Source organism: Rhipicephalus sanguineus, chromosome 2 (genome assembly GCF_013339695.2).
Source record: "Rhipicephalus sanguineus isolate Rsan-2018 chromosome 2, BIME_Rsan_1.4, whole genome shotgun sequence".
NCBI classification, from domain to species: domain Eukaryota; kingdom Metazoa; phylum Arthropoda; class Arachnida; order Ixodida; family Ixodidae; genus Rhipicephalus; species Rhipicephalus sanguineus.
In genome coordinates, this window is record NC_051177.1 from 179,318,703 (window position 1) to 179,341,080 (window position 22,378).

Genomic DNA, 22,378 nt, shown 5'->3' on the forward strand with positions numbered 1-22,378 from the left:
TGGCCGTTAATAACCTGGCGTTACATACCAAACTGGCCTCCACCATGTCACCTCTCTGCCGTGCGCTAAACAGCTTCGCTCATCATCCACCTCACAGAGTAGAGTGGCTCTACAATTTTTTTTTCCCTTTTTATTGCGATAGCAATTATATGGACACTCTCAACGGCTTTTGCCGTCGCTGTTGGCATAGTCACCGCAATTTCAGTCATTTTCCGTACAAAGTCCAAATTGATAACTTCCCCCTGCGCATTCTATGTTCTACCCGCGAGTAAAAGCTTGCGAGCGCTGGCGACAAACGCGGCTGAAGCAGAGATGAAACGAGCTGGCCGTCTCCGTCGCATGGAGGGCGACAGAGACGGGTAGCTCGTTTCATCGGACACGGCCGTGATGCGCTAACATCATCCCGCGTGTGAGGCCTGCCGTCGATTGCTCATCAAACAGAGAGGAAATGTCCCGCTCGTTTTTCGTAAGGAGCATGAAGGTCCACCAGGGGAGGGAAGGGGGGGGGGGCTGTGTTGCTTGAATGGTGCAGTCGCTGGCGCGCACGATATCTTGAGGCATCAGGAGATGTTTTGTAAAGGACTCGTGACGTAAGCGCTCCCCAACGCCGCTTTTAATGGGCACTACGCCAGCATCTTCCATTATCTGGCAACATTGCACCTCCACCGGAAACGCACGCAAGAATACTTCTTGTTATGCTTGTTTTGCTGACCATTGCTGCTTGCATTGTAGCCATGTTCTAATGCGATACTTTCCGTGGAAGCGCTTGATACTAGGACACTGCTGTGTAGTGTCGGGAAGCTGCATGCGATCTGGCCGTCAGTGCAGGAATACGAGCGCCCCATATGCGTGTGTGTATTTGTGCTGATGGCGTTCAGTGAGCCGCTGTTTACACCGCAGCTGCGCCGTGCCGCCAAAACGCGACAAGATCAACCCATGTATACCGTGAAATCTGTTTGTGCAGCCTTCTGTTGTGTGGTCCACGTCGGACCAATGTTCATCCCCTTTGAGGAGTCGTGCAGAAGGCGCCTGACGACTCATTTGGTTTTGAGGTGCGGGGAGGAATGGTTCATGAAACAGGCACGAGAATGTTACTACGCTAGCGGAAACCACCACTGAGACGCGACCGTGTGAGTGGAGCGCATCCCGGCGAAAATGGAACTTTTGAACCACCCGCACCATTTGCCATCGTAACACCAAGTTCTTTTTTCCATGAATTAAAGAGAAACGTGCAAGCAGCATTTTATTATGTCTTGTAATGACCAGAATATTATTTTTATTATAAGTAATTTGAGTACTAGTGATTAATTGTACTCGAAACCCTTGATGTCATAGAGCTCATTCCAAAATGTCCCACTGGTGGTGCATATTGTGTTCTACATTTACCTTAATTTCTGGATTGGTAGAGCACTGCTGTTCATAATATTGACATTTTAGGCGTTCCTATACACTGACCTTTCACTCTGACATAAATTGTTATTTGCCTTTAGTGTCCCTTTAGGCGAAACTGATTTTTTAGCATCGGCTGCTGACCCTGGAAAGTGAGGGGCGGACGTGTAACATGGCGTAGCCAATTCACAGTGGACGTTCAGATGCCAGGGCCGTCAGTAAAGGGCCCGCTACTGACAGCTGCACATATTAAAACCAAACCGTGGCTGCTCCGACCAAGAGGCATGCTTTTATTAATGAGATGATAGTTTTAAAAAAGCAAGTGAAAAATTCGAATTGGGACCCTAGCACTCACAAGCTCGAAAGGGCAGGGCCTTTTAGGGGGTATTTACCACAAGAGCGATTACAAACCCGGATGTGCTGGTGGAAGGAATTACGAAAAAGCTCTTCTGAATGAAGATCCGTGGATAAAGTACATCTGAGGAAAAGTGCCAACGCGTTCCCACCGTTCAAGTGCTCTTCTATGGACGCGAAGCACGAAAAATTTGATAATGTTCCTTATATCAGAGTGTAGTAGAAGGCGTTTCTAGTACAGTCAACTTATATCTATTGCTAGCGTTCCCAGATTTCATTCCGCAATGTGCAGAAACAGAAGTGACAGACATTTTAGCAGCACGCGTGTATTTATTAGTGATCACTGCTTGAATTACGTGCCGCGCGACGCTTTAAAACAGCTAGCTTCAGTGTTTCTGGAACAGACGACATACACCGATGAATCGTCGCCACACTTTCTCACTACCGATTGGCTTAGACGTGACGAGCCTCTGCACAGAGCGCGTTTTGCCGTCGAGATGGCTTGGACAACAGAAGCTGCGTCCGCACCACGGTGTTAGAATAGGTTAGGTGGAGCGACGGCGCATTGAAATGAGGAGAAATCGGGGACCTCTTTCCCTTTCTTGCCGAAAGGAGGCGCGCGAGGGACGGTGGCCGCCTGGCTATACCCAGCGCAAACCTGACGCTTCTAACATTTGGTGTTTTAGCGTGTTTAGCGATATCGCAAAGCCCTTTGAGGATTGTGTGCTATTGTAATATCATACACATAAGTTAAATATAAAGACTTAGTAGTGTTTTATGCATGACAGTTCGGCATGCGGCGTGAAGCTCATAAACACCACCTTCGGCCTCGGCAACACCGTGGCCTAGGCGATCGTGCCCGCATTTTGTCTACAAAAGTGAATCTGCAGTTGCGTGACGCGTGTTGAATTCCCCCTTCATTTGCCCTCGAAAGATTAATTGATGTATTTGCGGTCAGCATCATATAAAGAGCAGGTATCATGCGTAAGGGGCATTTCGCATTTGAGATTAAGTGACCCTAGAGAATCTTTTACTTTGAACTGCTTATTTGCAAATTCCGTAAACATTTGCGAGAAGACGAATGCTTTATGTAATAGAATAGAATAACTCTATTTAGGTATTTCGGGGCGTGCACTAGCACGTGACGCGCCACTCCCACGTCGGAAAATACAGGATTGAAAGAGAACGCAATAAAGTCGGCGACAGCTTGTAACCGATGGCTACGAAGCCGCTCGTTGATATATTCAAAATAAATACTTGGACAATATAGGTTGTGTAAATAAGGACACGATGAACAAAGACAAGCCATGTCAAATAGGCTAGCATTTGGGTGGCAGGCGTTTCGACTGGCGAACGTATGTGCACGAATGGGGCCTCGTCTGGTTTGGCGTGTTAGTTTTAACAGGTCAGACAGTGACGTCACGGAATATGGTGTCGCTCTCAATTCCTGTCATTCCCGAAAGAAGAAACTGGAAAGCAAATGGTTAGGACGCTGAAAAGGAAACGAGCACGACCATTTCTCGTTTGTGCACATAGAGGCACAAAGTGCCCTGCTCTATGTGCTACTGCAACAAACGGCATGTCTGTGACAAATAACGAGAAGCGCAGTCAGAATGGCACATGGTGAGTCATGATGGATTGGTCGTTAAATGGACGTTAACCTACATTACCACGCGCCAGCCAGCACGTGTAAACGCCGCAAAGGCAGCTGCTTGAATCCATCCGATATGGTGCATGCACAACGCCAAACCCATGAGAGGAATTTCTAATCTATCATTGTCAAATGTGTTGCTGTCTTCTGACAACCATCATTTAGTGAAACGTCAACCCCCGCCCCCTGCCCCCACTTTCTTTTTCGGGAATATTTTTTCTTTTTGACTAACGCAGTTCGGATCCGCCACGGTGGATCAGTGGCTAAGGTGCTCACGGCTGCTGACCCAAAGGTCGCGGGTTCAATCCCGGCCGTGGCGGTCACATTTCGGTGGAGGCAAAATGGTAGAGGCCTGTGTACTGTGCGGTGACACCCCATGGTCGAAATTTCCGGAACCCTCCACTACGGCGTCTCTCATAACAATATTATGGTTTTGGGACGTAAAACACCAGATATTATTATTAACCCAGTTCGTCACGGCAGCGTCACCCAATTTGCCACGGTGGCCTTATTTGTGCACAGGCTAAAATATTTTTGAAATCCGTGTTCACCTGTAAACTCATTGTCACTGTTCGCAGAAGCTATATTTCCTATGTGTTTCCATCTGTTGGCTGCCGCCACTGAATTTTCTTGATGTTGTGCATTTACTTTCAAATCAGAGCGATATGTACGATTACCCTGATAAAGAATGAACGGCCAGCAGTTGAAGAGTTGTCGCAAATGAAGCTTTGTAAGCGATGTGGCCCCCCGTTGAGCGGCTGACCTGAGACCTCGATACACCCAGCGCAGCCTGTCGGAAAAAATGCGAAGCGCGTCTCCGTGTTCGGCGGGGAGGCTGCGCGGCGGAGCGTCGGTACACCTAACCTATTCTAACACTGTGGTCCGCACCGTGCATGGCATCGTGGCTTATTCGGGACGCACACGCGAGCGCTGTTTATTAAGCGGAATAATTCTTGGTCCGTGGTTGTGGCTTTGGCGGCACCAAGACCAAGCTGCACGTGTTTTGGGATTGCCGGTGATAGATGCTCAAAACCGGAGACTGTGGCACAGTTTGGAGCAATTTCCATCGATATTATCAGGATGGTGCAGTAAATACAATTTGGCGCACTTTGGCACAGTTGACACAGGAGTGGAATCACTCTGTTTATACATACAGATAATGCTCAATTAACTATGAGGAACGCTGTAGCGGAGAGCTTAATTAATTTTCACTGTATGGTATATCTTAACCTCAACCTGACGCATGGTTACGTGTATGTGCTTCATATGATTATTATTATCATCATTAGTATTATTCCTCTCTGATCGGCATTTTGTGCCGTGGCTGTGACTCCAATTCGTTACCTTGCGCCTTTTACTTTTAGCTCAAAACCATGGTGCTGCCGATATTGCACATCATTGAAAAGTGCAGTGTATACTATGTCCTGACAACGTGAGGTATGTTCACATCCATGTTATGCAAATATTTCTCCAAACATAAATTATTTAGTGAAACTTACTTCGTTTCAGCACCATACGTGAAAATGTGCAGCATTATCTTTTGAAGGGTATCAGATTTTTTATTATCATTATTATTTTTTTGTGGCTGCACTCATCTACAACGAGGAGTTATCACTAAATCACCAAATGTTTATCCAACATAATCATGTGTTATGGGCAACGCCTCTTCTTCATTGCACCAGTAAAAAGAGGATAGTTGCATTCTAAACCAATTTCTAAATGTTGCACCTTCAGGAAATAGCAATTCTATCGAGGCAACGCAGACATACACAGTGCTTCTGTGCAGAAAGAACTGGGGAGCACAACCTTTGTTTGCCAACCAGCACCCGCTCCGAGGGTGGGGCTTGTGGGTGTGGCACTCGCAGTGACATCACACTGTTTGCAAACAGGAAGAGGTCTATAACCATTGCCTTCATCCCGTACTTCTACTTAGCCACTAGGTGATGCCAGAAGTTTTATATCAAAGCTATGACGCAGCTGTTGCGAACATGGAGAAAGTTTGGAGGAGGTTGGCTTGTGGATGCTAGGCATGCTCCCTCCTAAGTTTTTCGTTCCTACGTGGCTGCGCACAACGGACCACCAGCACAGTATGGCAAGCAGGCATACAGGCCGTGCATTTTCTAAATGTCTCAAATAGCAAGTGCAAATTTCGATAATGGTGAGCACAATTTATTAAGCCGCTTCGTCAAACGTGTCACGCACGTCCGCAGACCACTACTGCTGCACACGTTTTGGACTGTCACTAATTTTGGCTATGACCTCCGAGATTGGGCGGCGCATGCCGTCTCGAAGGCAACGTTTTGGCACATTTAGGCACCAGATCGTGCTTTTTTATCAGATGACACAGAAGATCTCTTTTGGTGAAATTTGGCGCATTTGGCGTAAGAGTAGGAGCACTGCAAAAGTAACCGGAATAGCGCTGTGTTGGGCGGAGCTACCGTAGTACACAATTCTCTCACTAGGTAAGCATCGTGCCACACCTTTCGAGTTCATTACATCTGGTGGATTCTCTCGGGAAGCTTTTCTCTGAGTACAGTGATTTTTTTTTTGTGAAATCAGTTTCCCGCACTCAGCGTTTATTGTGATGGCCACTGAACTGTGTGCGAAGGCGAAATATTGTTTTGGGTGGTAAGAATAGCACCATGACTGGTCACGAGTAACAACCTTGGAGTGCAAGTCTGGGTCACTTTGGAGCCGTTCTTTCAAAGAAGGGCTTGTTTTCTGCTGAAATTTGAGGCAGAAATCCATCAATGACCCTTCTCACCCCAAATATTCTCTTAAAATTGCTGAACCGAGCTCCAAGCTATACCAGATAACTTCTTTAACTCTACAATGGTCCGTCGTCGACCTTCAAGCAGAAGTGCACAAAATTTGATATATTCATCCGTTTGTGAAGATGATGGACACCCAGAATGAGTCTTCTCATGAATTGACATTTCCCCATTTTTTAAAGAAAAAATCGCTCATACCCTTAGGTTTTTCCCATCGCAGTGTCCTTGTAAACAGTGTTTAATATCGCAATAGTTGCCGAGTGATTTTGCCAGAGCAAAAAACAATATTTCACAGCCACCCACTGTTCAATCGGCCATCACTAAAAAAAATGCCGAGCACACGAATCTGATTTCATTAAAAAATCACTGTACACAGACAAAACCTTCCTGGGAGACGCCACCAAATGCAACTTACTTAAAAGGAGTTTCGCGACGCTCACGTAGCGAGAGAATTGTGTACTACGCTCACTCTACCCAGCACAGCACTATTCAGTTACTTTTGGGTACCCCCATCGTCCTAAAATGTTGGATTTGGTGTGTCTTCAGCCTTGGTATTTAGATTGCGATGGTCCATGTAAAAATATAATACAAAGTTTATCACATGGGTTTGTTTGCCAGCCTTCTATTTTCAGCATTATCTCATCTCAGCTTTTTTTGGTAAGATATGAATTTTTAAATTCAGCTTAGCGTAATTTTGTACTGTCACTTCCCAGAACAGTGCAATGGTTGTTTTGCTCCAGACAGTCAGCACACACACCTTGAGGCTCTAACATGAATTTTTTTTTTATTTATAAAGGCTTGAATGAGTCGCCCAAACCTAAAAACTATATGAAATGGTCAAGTGATGCCTTTGGCACACTTGCTGTGAAGTGATCAATATACAAGTGCCGAGGTGCATCAAATAAACCTTCTTTAAGTAGAAGCACAGCCATGATAGTTTTTGTACGTTTATCTGATTTTATGCATCTGTCAGCCCACTGGCTTGCTAAGTGTTGTGGTTTCCAGTTCCGTTTAATTCATATTGTTACGGGGGGGTTAGCGCGTCGGAAAACAGCAAGCACTGTGGACAGGCGAGTAAGATGGTTCTCGAAGGTGGTGGAAAAAACAATAACATCGTCCAGGTAGCAAAGACAGATGGACCACTTCATGCCGCGAAGGAGAGAGTCCATCATGCGCTCGAAAGTCGCGGGAGCATTACACAAGCCAAACGGCATCACCTTAAACTGATAAAGTCCATCAGGGGTCACGAAGGCAGTCTTCTCTCTGTCTTGGTCGTCCACAGCGATCTGCCAGTACCCTGAGCGCAGGTCGATTGACGAGAAATATCTGGCGCCGTGCAGACAATCGAGCGCGTCGTCGATACGCGGGAGAGGATACACATCTTTCGTGGTAATATGGTTCAGATGGCGGTAGTCAACACAGAATCTCCAGCTATTGTCCTTCTTTTTAACAAGGACAACGGGGGAGGACCAGGGGCTGGAAGAGGGTTCGATTATGCCCTTATGAAGCATTTTATCCACCTCCCGTTGTATAATAACACGCTCCGGTGCTGACACACGGTATGGCCGTCTGTGAATGGGTCGAGCGTCACCGGTATCAATGCGATGGGTGACCACGGATGTCTGGCCCAAATTACGGTCGCCGAAGTCAAAGATGTCCTGATAGGAAACGAGGAGGCGGCGGAGAGCAGAGACTTGCTCTGAGGTGAGCTCTTCGGATATCATTGGCGTGAAGCGGTCGCAAGAGGAACGTGAAGCGAACGACGGCATTGAAAAATCTGGTGGCGCATCTGTGGTCAAAGCGGAAACTGTATGGTCGGCCAGTGGTGTCAGATGTGCAAGTGACATGCCGCGAGGAAGCACTTGCGTCGAGAAGCCAAAATTGAGGACGGGAAAAGAAGTTTGATTGGCTGTAACTGTCACCACCGTGTTGGGCAGCGTGACATTGCGCGTCATGGCGACGTCAGGAATCGGGACAGCAACATAATCACCATCGGGTACTGGTGGGAATGGCGAGAGCTGGACTTGAACGGCGGCTTGCGGCGGAAGTCGAAGGAACTCGAGGGATCGTAGACGAGGTGGGCCGGCAGGGGCGGTATCTGAGAACGAAGGGAGTTCTAGCCGAAGAAGTCCTTCAGAGCAGTCGATAAGCGCAGCGTGTGTGGTAAGAAAGTCAATACCAAGGATGAGGTCATGAGGGCAATTTTCTAGTACAGCAAATAGAACTGACGTGTGATGATCAGAAATTGTGATTCGCGCAGTGCACATTCCTAGTACAGCAGGGGTACTCCCATCGGCTATACGGACGGTAGGGGCAATCGCGGGCGTCAGAACTTTTTGGAGGCGGCGGCGGAGGTTTGAGCTCATAACAGATATTTGTGCACCGGTATCAATAAGAGCAGTCACAGGTAAACCATCAACGAGAACTTCAAGAAGGTTACGTCGCTTGTCCGGAGTAATGAGAGGTTTTGCAGTCCAAGTCGTGTATGCAGCGTCACCTCCGGCGGCTGCACCGGCTAGTTTCCCGAGTGGCGGTCAAAGGGAGACCGGGAGCGGCGAGGTTGGGGCGAGCGGGACTGGCGACGCTGGGGCGATGGTGATCGGCTGGTTCGATGTTCTGAAAAACGCTCCGCACTTGTCTCAGCGCGAAAGGACGGAGCATATGGCGCACGTTCGGACCGGGATCCCCAATTGTAGAAGCTTGGTCGAGGTGATGAGGTCCAACGGCTGCGGCAATGGCGGGCAATGTGTCCTATCCGATGGCACGTGAAACATATAGGCCGATCGTCAGGTGTACGCCATTCGGCTGGGTTTCGTCGCGGCGCGGAGGGGAGGGTCGGAGTAGCAGCAGCAACGACTGGAGAAGTCGAGTTTGGAGTAGCATTAGCACTTTGGAGGTTTGGTGAAATGCCCATATTCGCGATCTCTTGGCGCACCACGGCCTGTATTAAGGAAACAGTAGCGAGACTGTTTTCGGTAGTGTTGTCATTGGACATAACAGGAGCCATAGCCTCTAGTTCGCGACGGACAATCCTGGTGACGTTTTCCGGAGCTGGTGGTTGATGTAGCGTTGGTAAATCTTCGCAGGAGGATGTAGCCGCCGTGTTGGGAAGACGGTCAAAGCGGTGAATAATGCGCCTACTTTTTGCCTGTTCGAAGCGACGACATTCTGAAATGACAGACTCCACAGTCGAGCAATCCTTGCACAGCAGAAAATTAAAGGCGTCATCGGCAACTCCCTTTAGTATGTGTCCGACCTTGTCCTCTTCAGGCATGTCCTTGTCTATCTTGCGGCACAAAGCCAACACGTCCTGGATGTACGCGATGTACGGCTCTGTGGAAGTCTGGACACGAGTTGCGAGCTCTTTCTTTGCAGCTGCTTGTCGTCCGATAGGCTTCCCAAATAAATCGCGTAATTTTTGCTTGCAGACATCCCAACTTGTCAACTCTTCTTCATGCGTCTCGTACCAGAGTTTTGCAGTGCCACGCAAGTAGAAGAGGATGTTGGCCAGCATCAGCGTTGGGTCCCAGTGGTTGCTGCTGCTGACGCGCTCATACAGAGCCAGCCAGTCGTCGACGTCCACGCCACTTGTGCCGTTGAATGTGCCAGGATCACGGGGGTGCACCACAACGATCGGCTGTGGGCCTGACGGATCTTGTTCGCACTGGGTCGCTTGGTCCGTCATCGTGGCAGCTGCAACGCGCCGTCCGCTGCGAAGATCCAGTTCCTGGTGCTTTATAGCGAGTCGTACCCAGCACCTCCACCAAAGATGTTACGGGGAAGAAACTATATACGCAGGGTATATTTGACAGCCAAAAGCGTACAACGCTGCCGCAGTCCAAGCGCGTTCCGCTCAGCACTTCGTCGTCGTCGTTCGCTGCCCTTCTCCGCCCGTGACAATATCTTTACAGTTGTGATAGTGCTTGGGTGACATTACAACATGTCTTGGGTGCAACAATATAACTTGAGTCATAATTTGCAGCTTTTTCTGCTAATAAATACAGCTGCTTTCATTGAACAAGTCTTTGAAGCATTCCAAAAAAGTAGGTTTGTGCGAATATTCAAGCATTTCGAATATTCGAACGAATATTACAGTATTCGAATTCGTTTCGACACGAATATAAATCCTGGGAAATTTCGAAGTATTCAAAATGAACGAATAGACATATACAAACCGCATGTAACCCCCTGTAAAGGAGAAATTTGCACTGCTGCGAAGCCCACTTCAAGTTTAAATGAACATACAGTAAAACCTTGTTAGTTCAAAGTCACTGGGACTGTGAAAAATCTAATTAAGCGGGTTTTCGGATGAACCAAACTTACAAAAAACCGGAATGGAAGGAACTTTGAATTACTGGGAGTAATCAGAGGTGGTCGTTTGCTGTTCCTACTAGTTTGCGGCTACAAGGGTTATGTCTTCCGGCAATACCTGGCTCCAACTTTGCCGCTAAACCGGGGAAATGGCGGGCCTCGCTGCTGCCAGCACAAGAAAAAAAAAAAAAAGAGGAAAAAAAAAAAAAAAAACGCCAGGCCTGCGCTGAAACCGCAGCACAGTCACAGCGAAAGCTGGAAGAGCGGCGTTTCAAGAGCCCGTTGTAAGCTCTCTTGGGGCTACAATACAAGTACACTAGAAAGGTACCCACTACACCATAAATCAAATTTTCGTGAAGTTGGGAAGCGCCTACTAAGCCATTATTCGTCATTCTGCGGAGAAGCGAGGCACCAACTACACGTCTGTAAGGGATTATGTGCACTTTTGTTGACGCGACGACTGATGACGATGAAGAATTACGGCTCAGCCCTTTGTAATGGGTTGGAAGCTTTAAACGGCCCACCAGTTATGTAGTTTGCACTGGGTGACGCCCGGTCGCTATTTCCCTCTGCCGTCATGCTGTATAACATACGCTGACGTGGGAGAGAGACGGGGGAGGGTGCGAAGAACTTTACTGAGACCCCGAGGAAATGGATCATGCGCTTATGGGCTTCCTTGGCAACCAATACAAGTGCACTTGCGAGGAACCCACTATGCTATAAATCATTGTAATTTTTGAGAAGTAGGGCAGCAGGCACTGTGCCATTTTTCGTCATTCTACGGAGAGCCGTGCTATCTGCTAAACGCATGCAAGGCATTATGCGCACTTTGTTGATGCTGTGCCTGATGACGACGAAGAATTATGGCAGAGACCTTTGTAATGGGTTGGAAGCAATCAACAACCTACTTGTTGCGCAATTCGCATTGTGTGACGCCTGGTTATAGAATTCGCGTTGTGCGACGCTTGGTGCTTATTTTACTCTTCTACCACGCTATATTGCATATGCTAATGTGCCCCGACACGAAGCCTGTATAGGACATTCTGCAAAGCAGTTTCAACCACCGGCATGGCTCAGAGGTTGAATACTGGGCTCACACGCAGAGGACCCAGGTTCGAACCTCGTTCCATCCTGGAATTTTTTCTTATTTCGTTTTTTTTCTTATTTCGAGCGATACTGGTTACGGACACCGGCGGCGGCGGCGGACAACTACGGCGCCAAAAACGGCCGGTGAAATGATCTCATAACAGCTTCCGCTGTAAAATGGTCTCGTGGTCCACTGAAATGCGCGCCTGCGGAAAAGACGTGCTTCGCTGCAATACAGTGATGACGCGCGGGCAGCATGTCACCTGCTCCTCGCAGCGTCAGCGCGTCATGATGCGACCATTCGTCCATTCTTTCTGGTAAAATAAAGAATTTAATAATGACCAGTGTGACGGAATTCGCGATGTGTTCTGGGTGGAAAAGATGATCATTGAAGTTTTCGAACTGAGTTTTCGAAGTAGGTGTTGCAGGTACTCCGCTAGCAGTGCAAGGGCGCAAATTGCCGGAACAACCGCCATTCGGAGTTTCGCATACATCGCGAGTTCCGTCAGACCGCCCTTTATTAATTTCTCTATTTTCCCGGAAAGACGCTGACGCTGACGTTCAGAGAAGCATGCGTCATGCTGCCCGTGTGTTACCACTGTGTTGCAGTGAAGCACGTCTTTTCCGCAGGCACACATTTCAGCTGACCATGAGACCGCCTTTTGTTTAGTTTTTTTCTTGCGCTGGCAGCAGCGAGGCTGGGATTCTTCACTTGTCACTCATTAGTATCGCTACATTGCACTGCCTTGTGGCTCCTAAGGGCCATCGTTTCTGCGGATTTGCGGCTAAATCGGGATCGGGGAATTGGCACATGGCACCCAAAGTTTTCGAATTAACTGGACTGGTACTGACCACCGCTTCAAATTATCCACTCAAATTTACATTGAAAAATACGGGGCCAAAAATATCCTTCTGATTATGCGGGATTTCGAAATAACAGAGTTTGAATTAATGAGGTTTTACTGTATTACCCTCACATCGATTCATCATTTTTTTTAAGTTTAAAAGCCTGTTATACCGGCTTATATGCTCTAAGTATAGTAAATTTTAAAACGTAACATATTTTACAGGTTATCACTTGCATTCTACTGAAAGTCAAATCCTGCTATTACTCAAAGTTGCTTCCACTTCCCTTTTAACCAAAGAGAATGACATACGCATATGCTTTGTTTCAACTTTAAAAATTTTGCGCTGGTTAGTTGGGTCATGACAAGTATGCTCATTTTTCTTTATAATATGTCATATAAATTATTCGAATTCACTTCGAAATTCGCTTCGACCAAATCATCATTCGCTTCGGACCTAAAATTTACTATTCGCACAAGCCTACAAAAAAGATATCTGCTGCTATAGACTGACATTTTTTTTCTCCAAGTTTCTCTGAAATTGGCACATACAGGCAAACCTTGGTAATACATATACAGTAGAACCCCGCTGATACGTTTTTGAAGGGACCGTAGGAAATAAACGTAACAGACGGGAAACGTAAGAGCCGAAAAACAGGAAAAACGGCAAAATATTTAGTGGTACAGAATTTTATTTCAATTCTTACGAGCAGCACGAAAATTGGCGCGCTCAGCCGCGATCTAGTCGATGGATAGAAACGCGGAGCTTAGGACGGCCTCATCCACAGAAATGTAATCAACGTATGTGATTTTTTTTAACACCAACAGCTGTAGGTATGAAAGAACTAAGCACACGCAATCACGACCGGCGCGGCGAGTCCGACCGCGAACCGCACGCACGACCATGCGAGCTCCAACCAGCTCGAACTCCTCCCGTTCTCCGACAAATAACGATGATGATGAATCTACGCCAACGCGATGGCAGTAGTGAATGCCAATTTCAAAGGCCTTGCTTTCGCAAGCAATTACGTCATACACGCCATGTTTGTGCAATACAAATCTCAAAGGCTACGCTTTTGTCAATAGTAAATGCCAATCTCGAAGGCCTTGCTTTTGCGAGCAGTTACGTCATAGACGCCATCTTTGCAATTTGAATCTCGAAGGCGATGCTTTTGTTTGCATCAATTGAAAGATTCTGTTGCTTGCGCCTCTCATGCGACAATATTACGGTCAAACGAGGCCAAGCTGCGTGAAAATGCACCATGGCCGCTCTCTTTGGTAGTCACTCGGTCGGCTCCGAGCGCACTTCACGACGTATCATACGGGAACGGTCCGACAGTTACGACGTAACAGCGGGGTTCCCAATACATTGTATCCTATGGCAGCTATGCCGGGACCGGCAGAAAACGACGTAACAGCCGGGAAAACGCAGCAGTGAGGAACGTAACAGCGGGGTTCTACTGTACCTATTTTGAACATACTGATGGTTAAAAGTAAAACACAGTTTCAATGAATCCCTCACCAAGTCTCTACATAGGCTAACGTACTCGCAGATCACCATAGTGGCTTGTCCTATGCCTTACAGTTAGTGCGTACCGCAATCACCTTTTGTCACATAAAAGTTAACAATGACCCTCAATTCGTGATGTGGCCGACCCCAAAATACCCTGCAAAAGGTGCTCTGCCATTTTTGGAAAGTGCAAAGACCGGTTGTCTAATGATTCAGGCATTGGCACATTTCTGGCAATGATTTTAGGATAAGCAATGGAAAAACACAAAGGCATGACAGCAGCCACGAACGATCACAACAGTACAACTTATTACTGACAACCCTATCATGATAAATATCTCCAGCTATGTACTCGGCAGCATGTGTGGTGTAGTGCCACCGGCTCTGCTGCAAGTGTTTTTAATAGGCGACAACCTAAACATATTTTAATGCGAAAGCATTACTTGGCTAGGTTGGCGAAAACGTGCACTCGCCGGGCGTCCACAAAATCAGTGTCCGGAGAGTGTGCGACCTCTCCCTCTGGAACTGATTGACACCGCCGGCATGAACAACTGCCGCAGCAACTTGCAGCCATGGATTAGGAGAGGGGGATCTCCACAGCAGAAGGGAAAGTCCTGACTCGAAGGGAGTGCACCACTGTCGATTGGCAAAAGAAACGTTGGCAGAAGGCTCATCGACAAAGCACTCCCTTGATGAGTAGGACTCGGGGGGATGAGTGTGAATTGAAACTTGTATGCTCTACACCCAAGTCACCAAATACGAGAATGGCTGCGAAAGGCAGACATGGGGAACCTGCTCGGCAAATTAACATTATGCACTGGATATCTGAACATGATTGTGTGAAACAGTGCCGTGCTCGATGGACTCACCAACAGAGCATTTGGAAAGCTGCGGTACGTGCAGAAAGTTGTTCGTGGAGGAATAATCAGAGTGTGGCTCAATTGATCCCGGCATCGGGGCACATTGCATGGAGAAAGAGCTAATGATTTAGACTTAATAAACCAGACATTCTATAACACAATCTGGCCTCTCGTATTGCCTCATTCATTATAACACGGCAACTTAGCAAACAGAAACGCTTCCTTGTTCTTGTCTCATAAGAATATGCTTAGAGATCCTCTGCAACATTTTTAATAGATAACAACTGAAACATGCTGCACTGCTGCCTCCTATTATGGGACTGCCAAGTGTGCCGCGGAGATGCGGAGTGTGCGTCACTTGCAGAAACAAAAGCAACTTGCCATTGCCAGGTTGACCCAACAAGATACTCATTGCACCTATGCATGGTCAGGAGCGGAGTGGGTACAAAGAACATTCCCATGGCAAATGTGCCTATATGGTACAGCAAGCACCTGGCATTGATAGCATGAACTTAGTATGTGACGTGCTGCACACAACTGGCTAGGGACGATTAGCTCCCCGCAACAGCAGATACCACGTTTATCTGAAACGGTGCCGGTTTTCGTTCAGTAGCAGATCACTGTGTAGACACGCACACATGCATTAGGGAAGGCCAGGCAAGTCATCCATTCACCCTTCTGCCATATCAGCTGCTGAGTGTTCCCTATCATAGTTTCGAAATGCTCCTTGGCATCGCAACCATACACCATCACAAGGTTGTGTAACAGAGGAGGAATTTTTTCTGTGATTTGGTACTTTAGCCAACATTAACTGTGGAATCGCATTTATTTCTTCGTTGGTAACAGCAACACATGTCAGGAGATGCGAATTAATCCTTGGTGATTACTGCATGCTACCGTTGTGTGTTTATGTAACATTCCTGGCACATACATATTAACAAGGTTTTACTGTAGCCCAGGGACAGTTTGCATTGCACAGAACTATTTAATAGGCATTTTGTATTCAAGCACATGAAAAATGCAATGATGCCACAGTTGCTTTTAGTACATTATAAAGTTACATTCGACGAACATGTCTGTCATTCAAACATGGTGTTTTAACACATAAGATACCCTACCCTATAAATATGCAATTTGGTGTTCTCAAATTGCTCTTTCACCAGACAAAATCTCACCTGCTTAAGGTAGGTGTGGCAGTGTCTCGCTGGGCACCATCTTTGACAGCCCCCGTAGCAGTCCTTTCTTGCTGCTGGCTTTCTGATGTTACAAGCATTGACAGTACTGCATAATGAACATGGAAAGCAATGTTGATTCTAGACTAACTAGTAAAGAAAACATATATAGTGAATGTCAACCACTACTACAACATTTAAACAAACAAGAACATAAACATTTACAAAAAAAAAAAGCTTCGAAATATCAAATAGAACAGCAAGTATTTTTTCCCCTTTAAGTATATAAAAAAGCCAAACAGACGCGACATGATAAAGCACTCTTATTAATGTCTTTCCATACATGCAACGTTTTTCACAGCTGACAGCGCAGTCTAACCGGACCAACAACTGGTCAGAACGTGCGATTAAATCCTGGTGCAAATGAAAAGACCGTGAATTGTAGCGACTGATTTAGGTATTCGTTTAGCGATCAGAGAAGGCTTTATATTTTGAAATCGCATCTGAATGTTACAAAAAAACCAGTATGTCGCGCAGCCTAGCAGAAGAGCCTTGGAGCTGGATTATGGAGTTGTTCACCTTGCTGTACGTAGTCTGATACTTTCATGCACATCAGAATAAGGGCTCAAAATTAGAGTATGCATATTATTATCCATGCCCACTCTGTTCCGTGCCTCTTATATGAGATAAAAGGAGTACACAGAGAAGCAGTGCTGCAATCGCGGCGTCTAGTGGAACACATCGAGCTGTGATGCATGTGTGCACTCCACATGCACGTGCCATGCCTCAACATGTTCCAGTAGAGGCAAGCCTCAGCACACAAACATGAACCGCTGCCATGCTCATTGTCCACTGTTTGTAACATGCATTGTGCGTACGACTTCACATTCACCGCAGAGAGAAAAATTCCGATTATAAATCTTTTACGGTGTTTTCCGCGTTACTATTCCATGATCAGACACTCTGCCCGGTAAGCTTTCCGTAGCACTAAAAATGACAGGTATGATAAAAATTGGTTGTAGGTCCCTTTAAAACAACTACCAAATGGAAGAAACTCTACATGTAGCAAGACACACATTGAGAGCTTAGTTCATTATATATTAACCCTTAGTAGGTTTGCCTATATTTCTGACACGATGATGTAAAACCGGCTTTGGTACGTTGATATTGTTACGGATATATTTAACTTGTTTACAGTATGGAATAGTCCAGCAGTCAAGATGGCGGTTGTGTATCTTCAGAACACTGACACGTCGTCTGCCTCTTCTTCGCACACCTCACCACAGTCATAGCTGCAACCCCGCTACATCGACCTCCGGCGGCGAAAGCACCGACTCGGCGCTTGTTAGCAGGTGGTGGGCGAAAGGTACGGCTTCAGGCGAGCGACGTGGACGACGTTGGAAGACGTAGAGGGCGCCGTATGGTCCAGAGGGGCGATTTCATAGGTGACCTCAATCACCTGGCGTAGCACACGGTAAGGGCCGGAGTACTTGGGCAGAAGTTTTTCGGCCAGGCCAACATGCCGAGACGGAGACCACAGGAGAACGAGGTCACCCGGATTGAAGCGAACGTTCCGGTGGCAACTGTCGTATGTATGTTTCTGGCGGAGTTGCGAGTCCGAAAGGCGTCGATGGGCGATCTGACGGGCCTTTTCGGGTGTGCTAATAGCGTGGCGAGCATATTCGGTGGACAGGTGGGCAGGGGTGGGTACGAGCGTGTCGAACGGCAAGGTCGGTTCTTTTCCATACAAAAGGTAAAAGGGAGAATATCCAGCAGTGTCGTGGCGCGAGCTGTTGTACGCAAAAGTGACAAAGGGTAGCGCAACGTCCCAGTCGCGATGATCAGTCGAGACATACATGGCGAGCATGTCAGTGAGCGTGCGATTCAAACGTTCCGTGAGTCCGTTCGTTTGGGGATGATAGGCCGTCGTAAGCTTGTGCTTGGTTGCACAAGAGCGAAGTAGGTCCTCGATTACCTTGGATAAAAAGTAACGACCTCGGTCCGTGATAAGTTGACGAGGAGCGCCGTGATGTAAGATGACGTCTTGTATCAAAAACTCGGCGACGTCTGTAGCGCAGCTGCTCGGGAGAGGTCTCGTAATGGCAAAACGGGTCGAATAATCCGTAGCGACGGCGACCCATCTGTTACCGTTGTTAGAAAGTGGGAAAGGTCCCAAAAGGTCGAGGCCGACACGAAAAAAAGGCTCAGCAGGTACGTCGATAGGTTGAAGGAGCCCGGCGGGGTGCACAGCTGGCCTTTTCCGGCGTTGGCACGACTCGCAAGAAGCGACATAACGATGTACGGAACGGTAGAGGCCGGGCCAGAAAAAGCGTCGGCAGACACGGTCGTACGTTCTGGCAACACCAAGATGGCCGGCCGTTGGTACATCATGTAGTTGCTGAAGTAGGGTCGAGCGGAGATGAGTGGGTACTACAACTAGTAGTTCTCCCACTGGGCGCATGTTCCGGCGGTATAAAATGCCATCGATGATGACGAACATGCGAAGCGAACTGTCCGTCGAGTCAGTATTCAGGCGGGTGATTAGATCTCGTAGGGACGCGTCACGCTGTTGCTCGTCACCGATGTTGCCGAAAGCGGAGAGCGAGGAAATACAGATGGACGTGTCATCCGTTACGAGGTCTGGATCGTCGACGGGGTACCGAGAAAGGCAGTCGGCGTCTTGGTGTAGACGGCCGGACTTGTAGACCACTGTGTACGTGAATTCCTGGAGGCGCAGAGCCCAACGAGCTAGGCGCCCAGTTGGATCTTTGAGTGCTGAAAGCCAGCATAGAGCGTGGTGGTCTGTGGTAACGGTGAAAGGTCGACCATATAAATAGGGGCGGAATTTACCAACTGCCCATACAAGCGCCAGGCACTCGCGCTCAGTAATAGAGTAATTGCGTTCGGCAGGAGAAAGGAGCCGGCTGGCATACGCAAGAACTCTATCATGACCGGATTGACGCTGGGCTAACACAGCGCCAATGCCGTAACCACTAGCGTCGGTGCGGACCTCGGTTGGAGCGGACGCGTTGAAGTGGGCGAGGATCGGCGGTGTGGTGAGCAGCGTAATGAGGCGGGAAAAAGCACTGGCTTGGTCAGGACCCCACCAAAATGGCACATCCTTCTTGAGAAGGTCAGTGAGGGGGCGGGCAATATCTGCGAAGTTTCTGACGAATCGTCGGAAATATGAGCATAGGTCCACAAAACTGCGAACGTCTTTGGCACAAGTTGGTATGGGAAAATCGAGGACAGCGCGAACTTTGTCGGGATCGGGTCGGATGCCAGATGAGTCGACGAGATGCTCTAGAATAGCAACTTGGCGATGGCCAAAGTGGCACTTCGATGAATTATGTTGTAGCCCAGCCGCACGAAACGCGGAAAGAATAGACGAAAGTCGGTCGAGGTGAGACTCAAAGGAGGGAGCAAATACAATAACGTCGTCCAGGTAACAAAGGCAGATAGACCATTTAAAGCTGCGCAAAAGCGTGTCCATCATCCGCTCGAACGTGGCCGGCGCATTGCACAAACCGAACGGCATGACTCTGAATTGGTAGAGACCGTCTGGCGTTACAAAGGCGGTCTTCTCACGGTCGAGGTCGTCTACGGCGATTTGACAGTAACCAGAGCGTAGGTCTATCGAAGAAAAATAGGTAGCGCCATGAAGGCAGTCCAAGGCGTCATCGATACGAGGAAGCGGGTAGACATCCTTTTTGGTGATCTTGTTTAAATGCCGATAATCCACGCAGAAACGCCAGGTGTTGTCTTTCTTTTTAACTAAGACTACAGGGGAAGCCCACGGACTCGAAGAAGGCTCAATAATGCCTTTTGTGAGCATCTTGTCGACCTCCTGTTGAATAACTTGGCGCTCTGATGGTGAAACTCGGTAAGGACGCCTGTGAATTGGAGCTGCATCACCGGTATCTATGCGGTGCCTGACTTGCGAGGTTTGACCTAAGGGCTTACCGTCAAAGTCAAATATGTCAGAGTAGGTCATAAGGAGATCACTGAGGTCTTTAACTTGAGAGGGCAAAAGGTCTAAGGCAATCATCTTGGTTATGTTGTTGTGCAGTGTAGAAGAGGTGACTGCGTCGAGCCGATGCGGGTTTGGAGAGACGACAGCGGGCAGTTCGGGTGACACCGATGAGATGTAGCACTCGTACGACGGTGACAGAGTAGCGAGAGCAATGCCTTGTGGTAGGACTTGAGGGCTCAATCCGAAGTTCAGAAGAGGAAGGCACGTCTTGTTCGCTGTAATAGTTACAACTGTGTACGGAGAGGAGACGTTGCGGGCCAGTAGAACACTGGGAGAGGGAGAGACCACGTAATCCCCATCCGGTACACTGGGATATGGTTCAACAGCGACGCAAGTTAGGGCTTGTGGTGGCAGACGAACAGCCTCAGCACACGAAAGTTTCGTCTGAACCACCTCCGACACGTCGGCGGACGCAGGCAAGTCAAGTTGTACAACACTGGCCGAGCAGTCAATGACAGCAGAGTGGTCAGACAAGAAATCGAGTCCGAGGATGACGTCATGAGGACAATGAGCGAGAACATGAAACAGAACGGACGTCTGGCGGTCGTAGAACCTCACACGTGCCGTGCACATTCCGAGTACAGCCGGAGTTCCTCCACTAGCGACACGTACAAAGAGGGACTCGGGCGGCGTAAGGACCTTATTTAATCGTGCACGGAGATCAGAGCTCATAACAGAAATATGTGCGCCGGTATCAATGAGGGCAGTAACAGGCAGGCCATCCACTTCCACAGCAAGCAGGTTCTGGTCCGTAGTGAAGGTCAGCAGAGGGTTTTCAGGTCGGGGGTCGAATGCAGCGTCACCTCCGGGAGCTGCATTGCTCAGTTTTCCGAGTATGGGTGTCCAGTAGGGCGAGGCGACGAATGGCGACGGGGCTGAGGTGACCGGGAGCGACGATCGTGTGGGGACGGCGAACGGCTGGAGCGTCGGACCGATGTCGTAGGAGCCTCATTGTATGGTCCACCGTCACGAGCGGGAAACTGCAGGGGCCGGTGGTTGTCGTCACGTCGATAGCCAGAAAACGAGCGAGATGGAAAGGTGCGAGAACGACAGTAGCGGGAGATATGTCCTACACCGTGGCAACGAAAGCAGATCGGCTTGTCGTCCAGCGTTCTCCACTGGGCAGGGTCACGATAGCGGCGAAACATTTCCGGTGCACGAGGAGGCGTTATGGAACTGACACGAGGTTCCGTCAACGAACATACCGGCTGCAGTCCGACATTTGCAAGCTCCTCCCTCACAACCTGCTGGATCAACGAGATCGTTGGTCGAGGATCATCAGATGGCCGCGTCAGGAAAGATGGTGGCGACGCCGCCTCGATTTCTCGGCGCACGATGCGAACTACGCTCTCGTTGGTAGGCGGTTGACCTATGGCGGCTGAAGGTCCTCGCAGGATGATGTAGCGGCCATGTTCGGAAGTCGCACGAAATGCTGGGCAATGCGGCGACTCTTCAGCTCTTCGAACCGGCGGCACTCTTTGATGATGTCGTCCACGGTTGAGCAGTCTTTAGACACAAGTAGATTAAAAGCGTCATCCGCAATTCCCTTGAGCAGATGGCTTAATTTGTCACCCTCTGACATGTTGGCGTCGACACGACGGCAAAGGGCCAGGACGTCGAGGATGTAGGAGACGTATGATTCGGTGGAAGTTTGTGCCCGACAGGAGAGTTCTTTAGAAGCGGCCCGTTGACGTCCGACGGCTCTACCAAATAGGTCGCGAAGCTTCTGTTTACAGGCATCCCAACTTGTTAAGTCAGCTTCATGAGCCTGAAACCACGCGCCTGCTGTTCCGCAGAGATAGAAGTCAACGTTGGCAAGCATCATTGTAGGGTCCCACCTGTAGACCGCTGCAAATCGCTCGTACTTCGCAATCCAGTCATCGACGTCAACGTGGTCGGTGCCGCAGAAGTTACCGGGATCGCGCGGTTGAGTCAATACGACCGGCTGTACCGGCTGTACCGGTTGTACCGGAGTCGCGGTCGAAGCGGCAGCAGCAGAGTTGCTTTCTGTTGACATATTGAGGCCGTCCAGGACACGTCCGCTGCGGAGTTCCGTCTTGCGTAGTACCCAGCACCACCACCAAAATGTTACGGATATATTTAACTTGTTTACAGTATGGAATAGTCCAGCAGTCAAGATGGCGGTTGTGTATCTTCAGAACACCGACACGTCGTCTGCCTCTTCTTCGCACACCTCACCACAGTCATAGCTGCAACCCTGCTACAATATAAACTACAAAGAAATAGTATAAAACAAATTTCATCAAAATCAAGCCAGTAGTTTACTGAAAAAAAGTGGGACACATATGTCCCACTGACTCATGAGAGTGTTTTCAAAAAGTGGGAAAACATTGTCCCACTGTCTCATGACGGCACCATTTTGCGATTTCATCAAC

At 48.3% G+C, this 22,378-nt stretch overlaps 1 protein-coding gene across 1 annotated transcript in view; it reads right to left on the reverse strand.

Annotated features, from left to right (window-relative positions):
* The window catches only part of LOC119383886 (integrator complex subunit 8), a gene marked incomplete at its 3' end in the record, with an annotated part of 125,192 nt that overhangs the window by 13,194 nt on the left and 89,620 nt on the right, over positions 1-22,378 (reverse strand). The window contains 1 exon segment of the mRNA XM_037652159.2: positions 15,953-16,058. Coding sequence (XP_037508087.1) covers positions 15,953-16,058 — 106 coding nt within the window.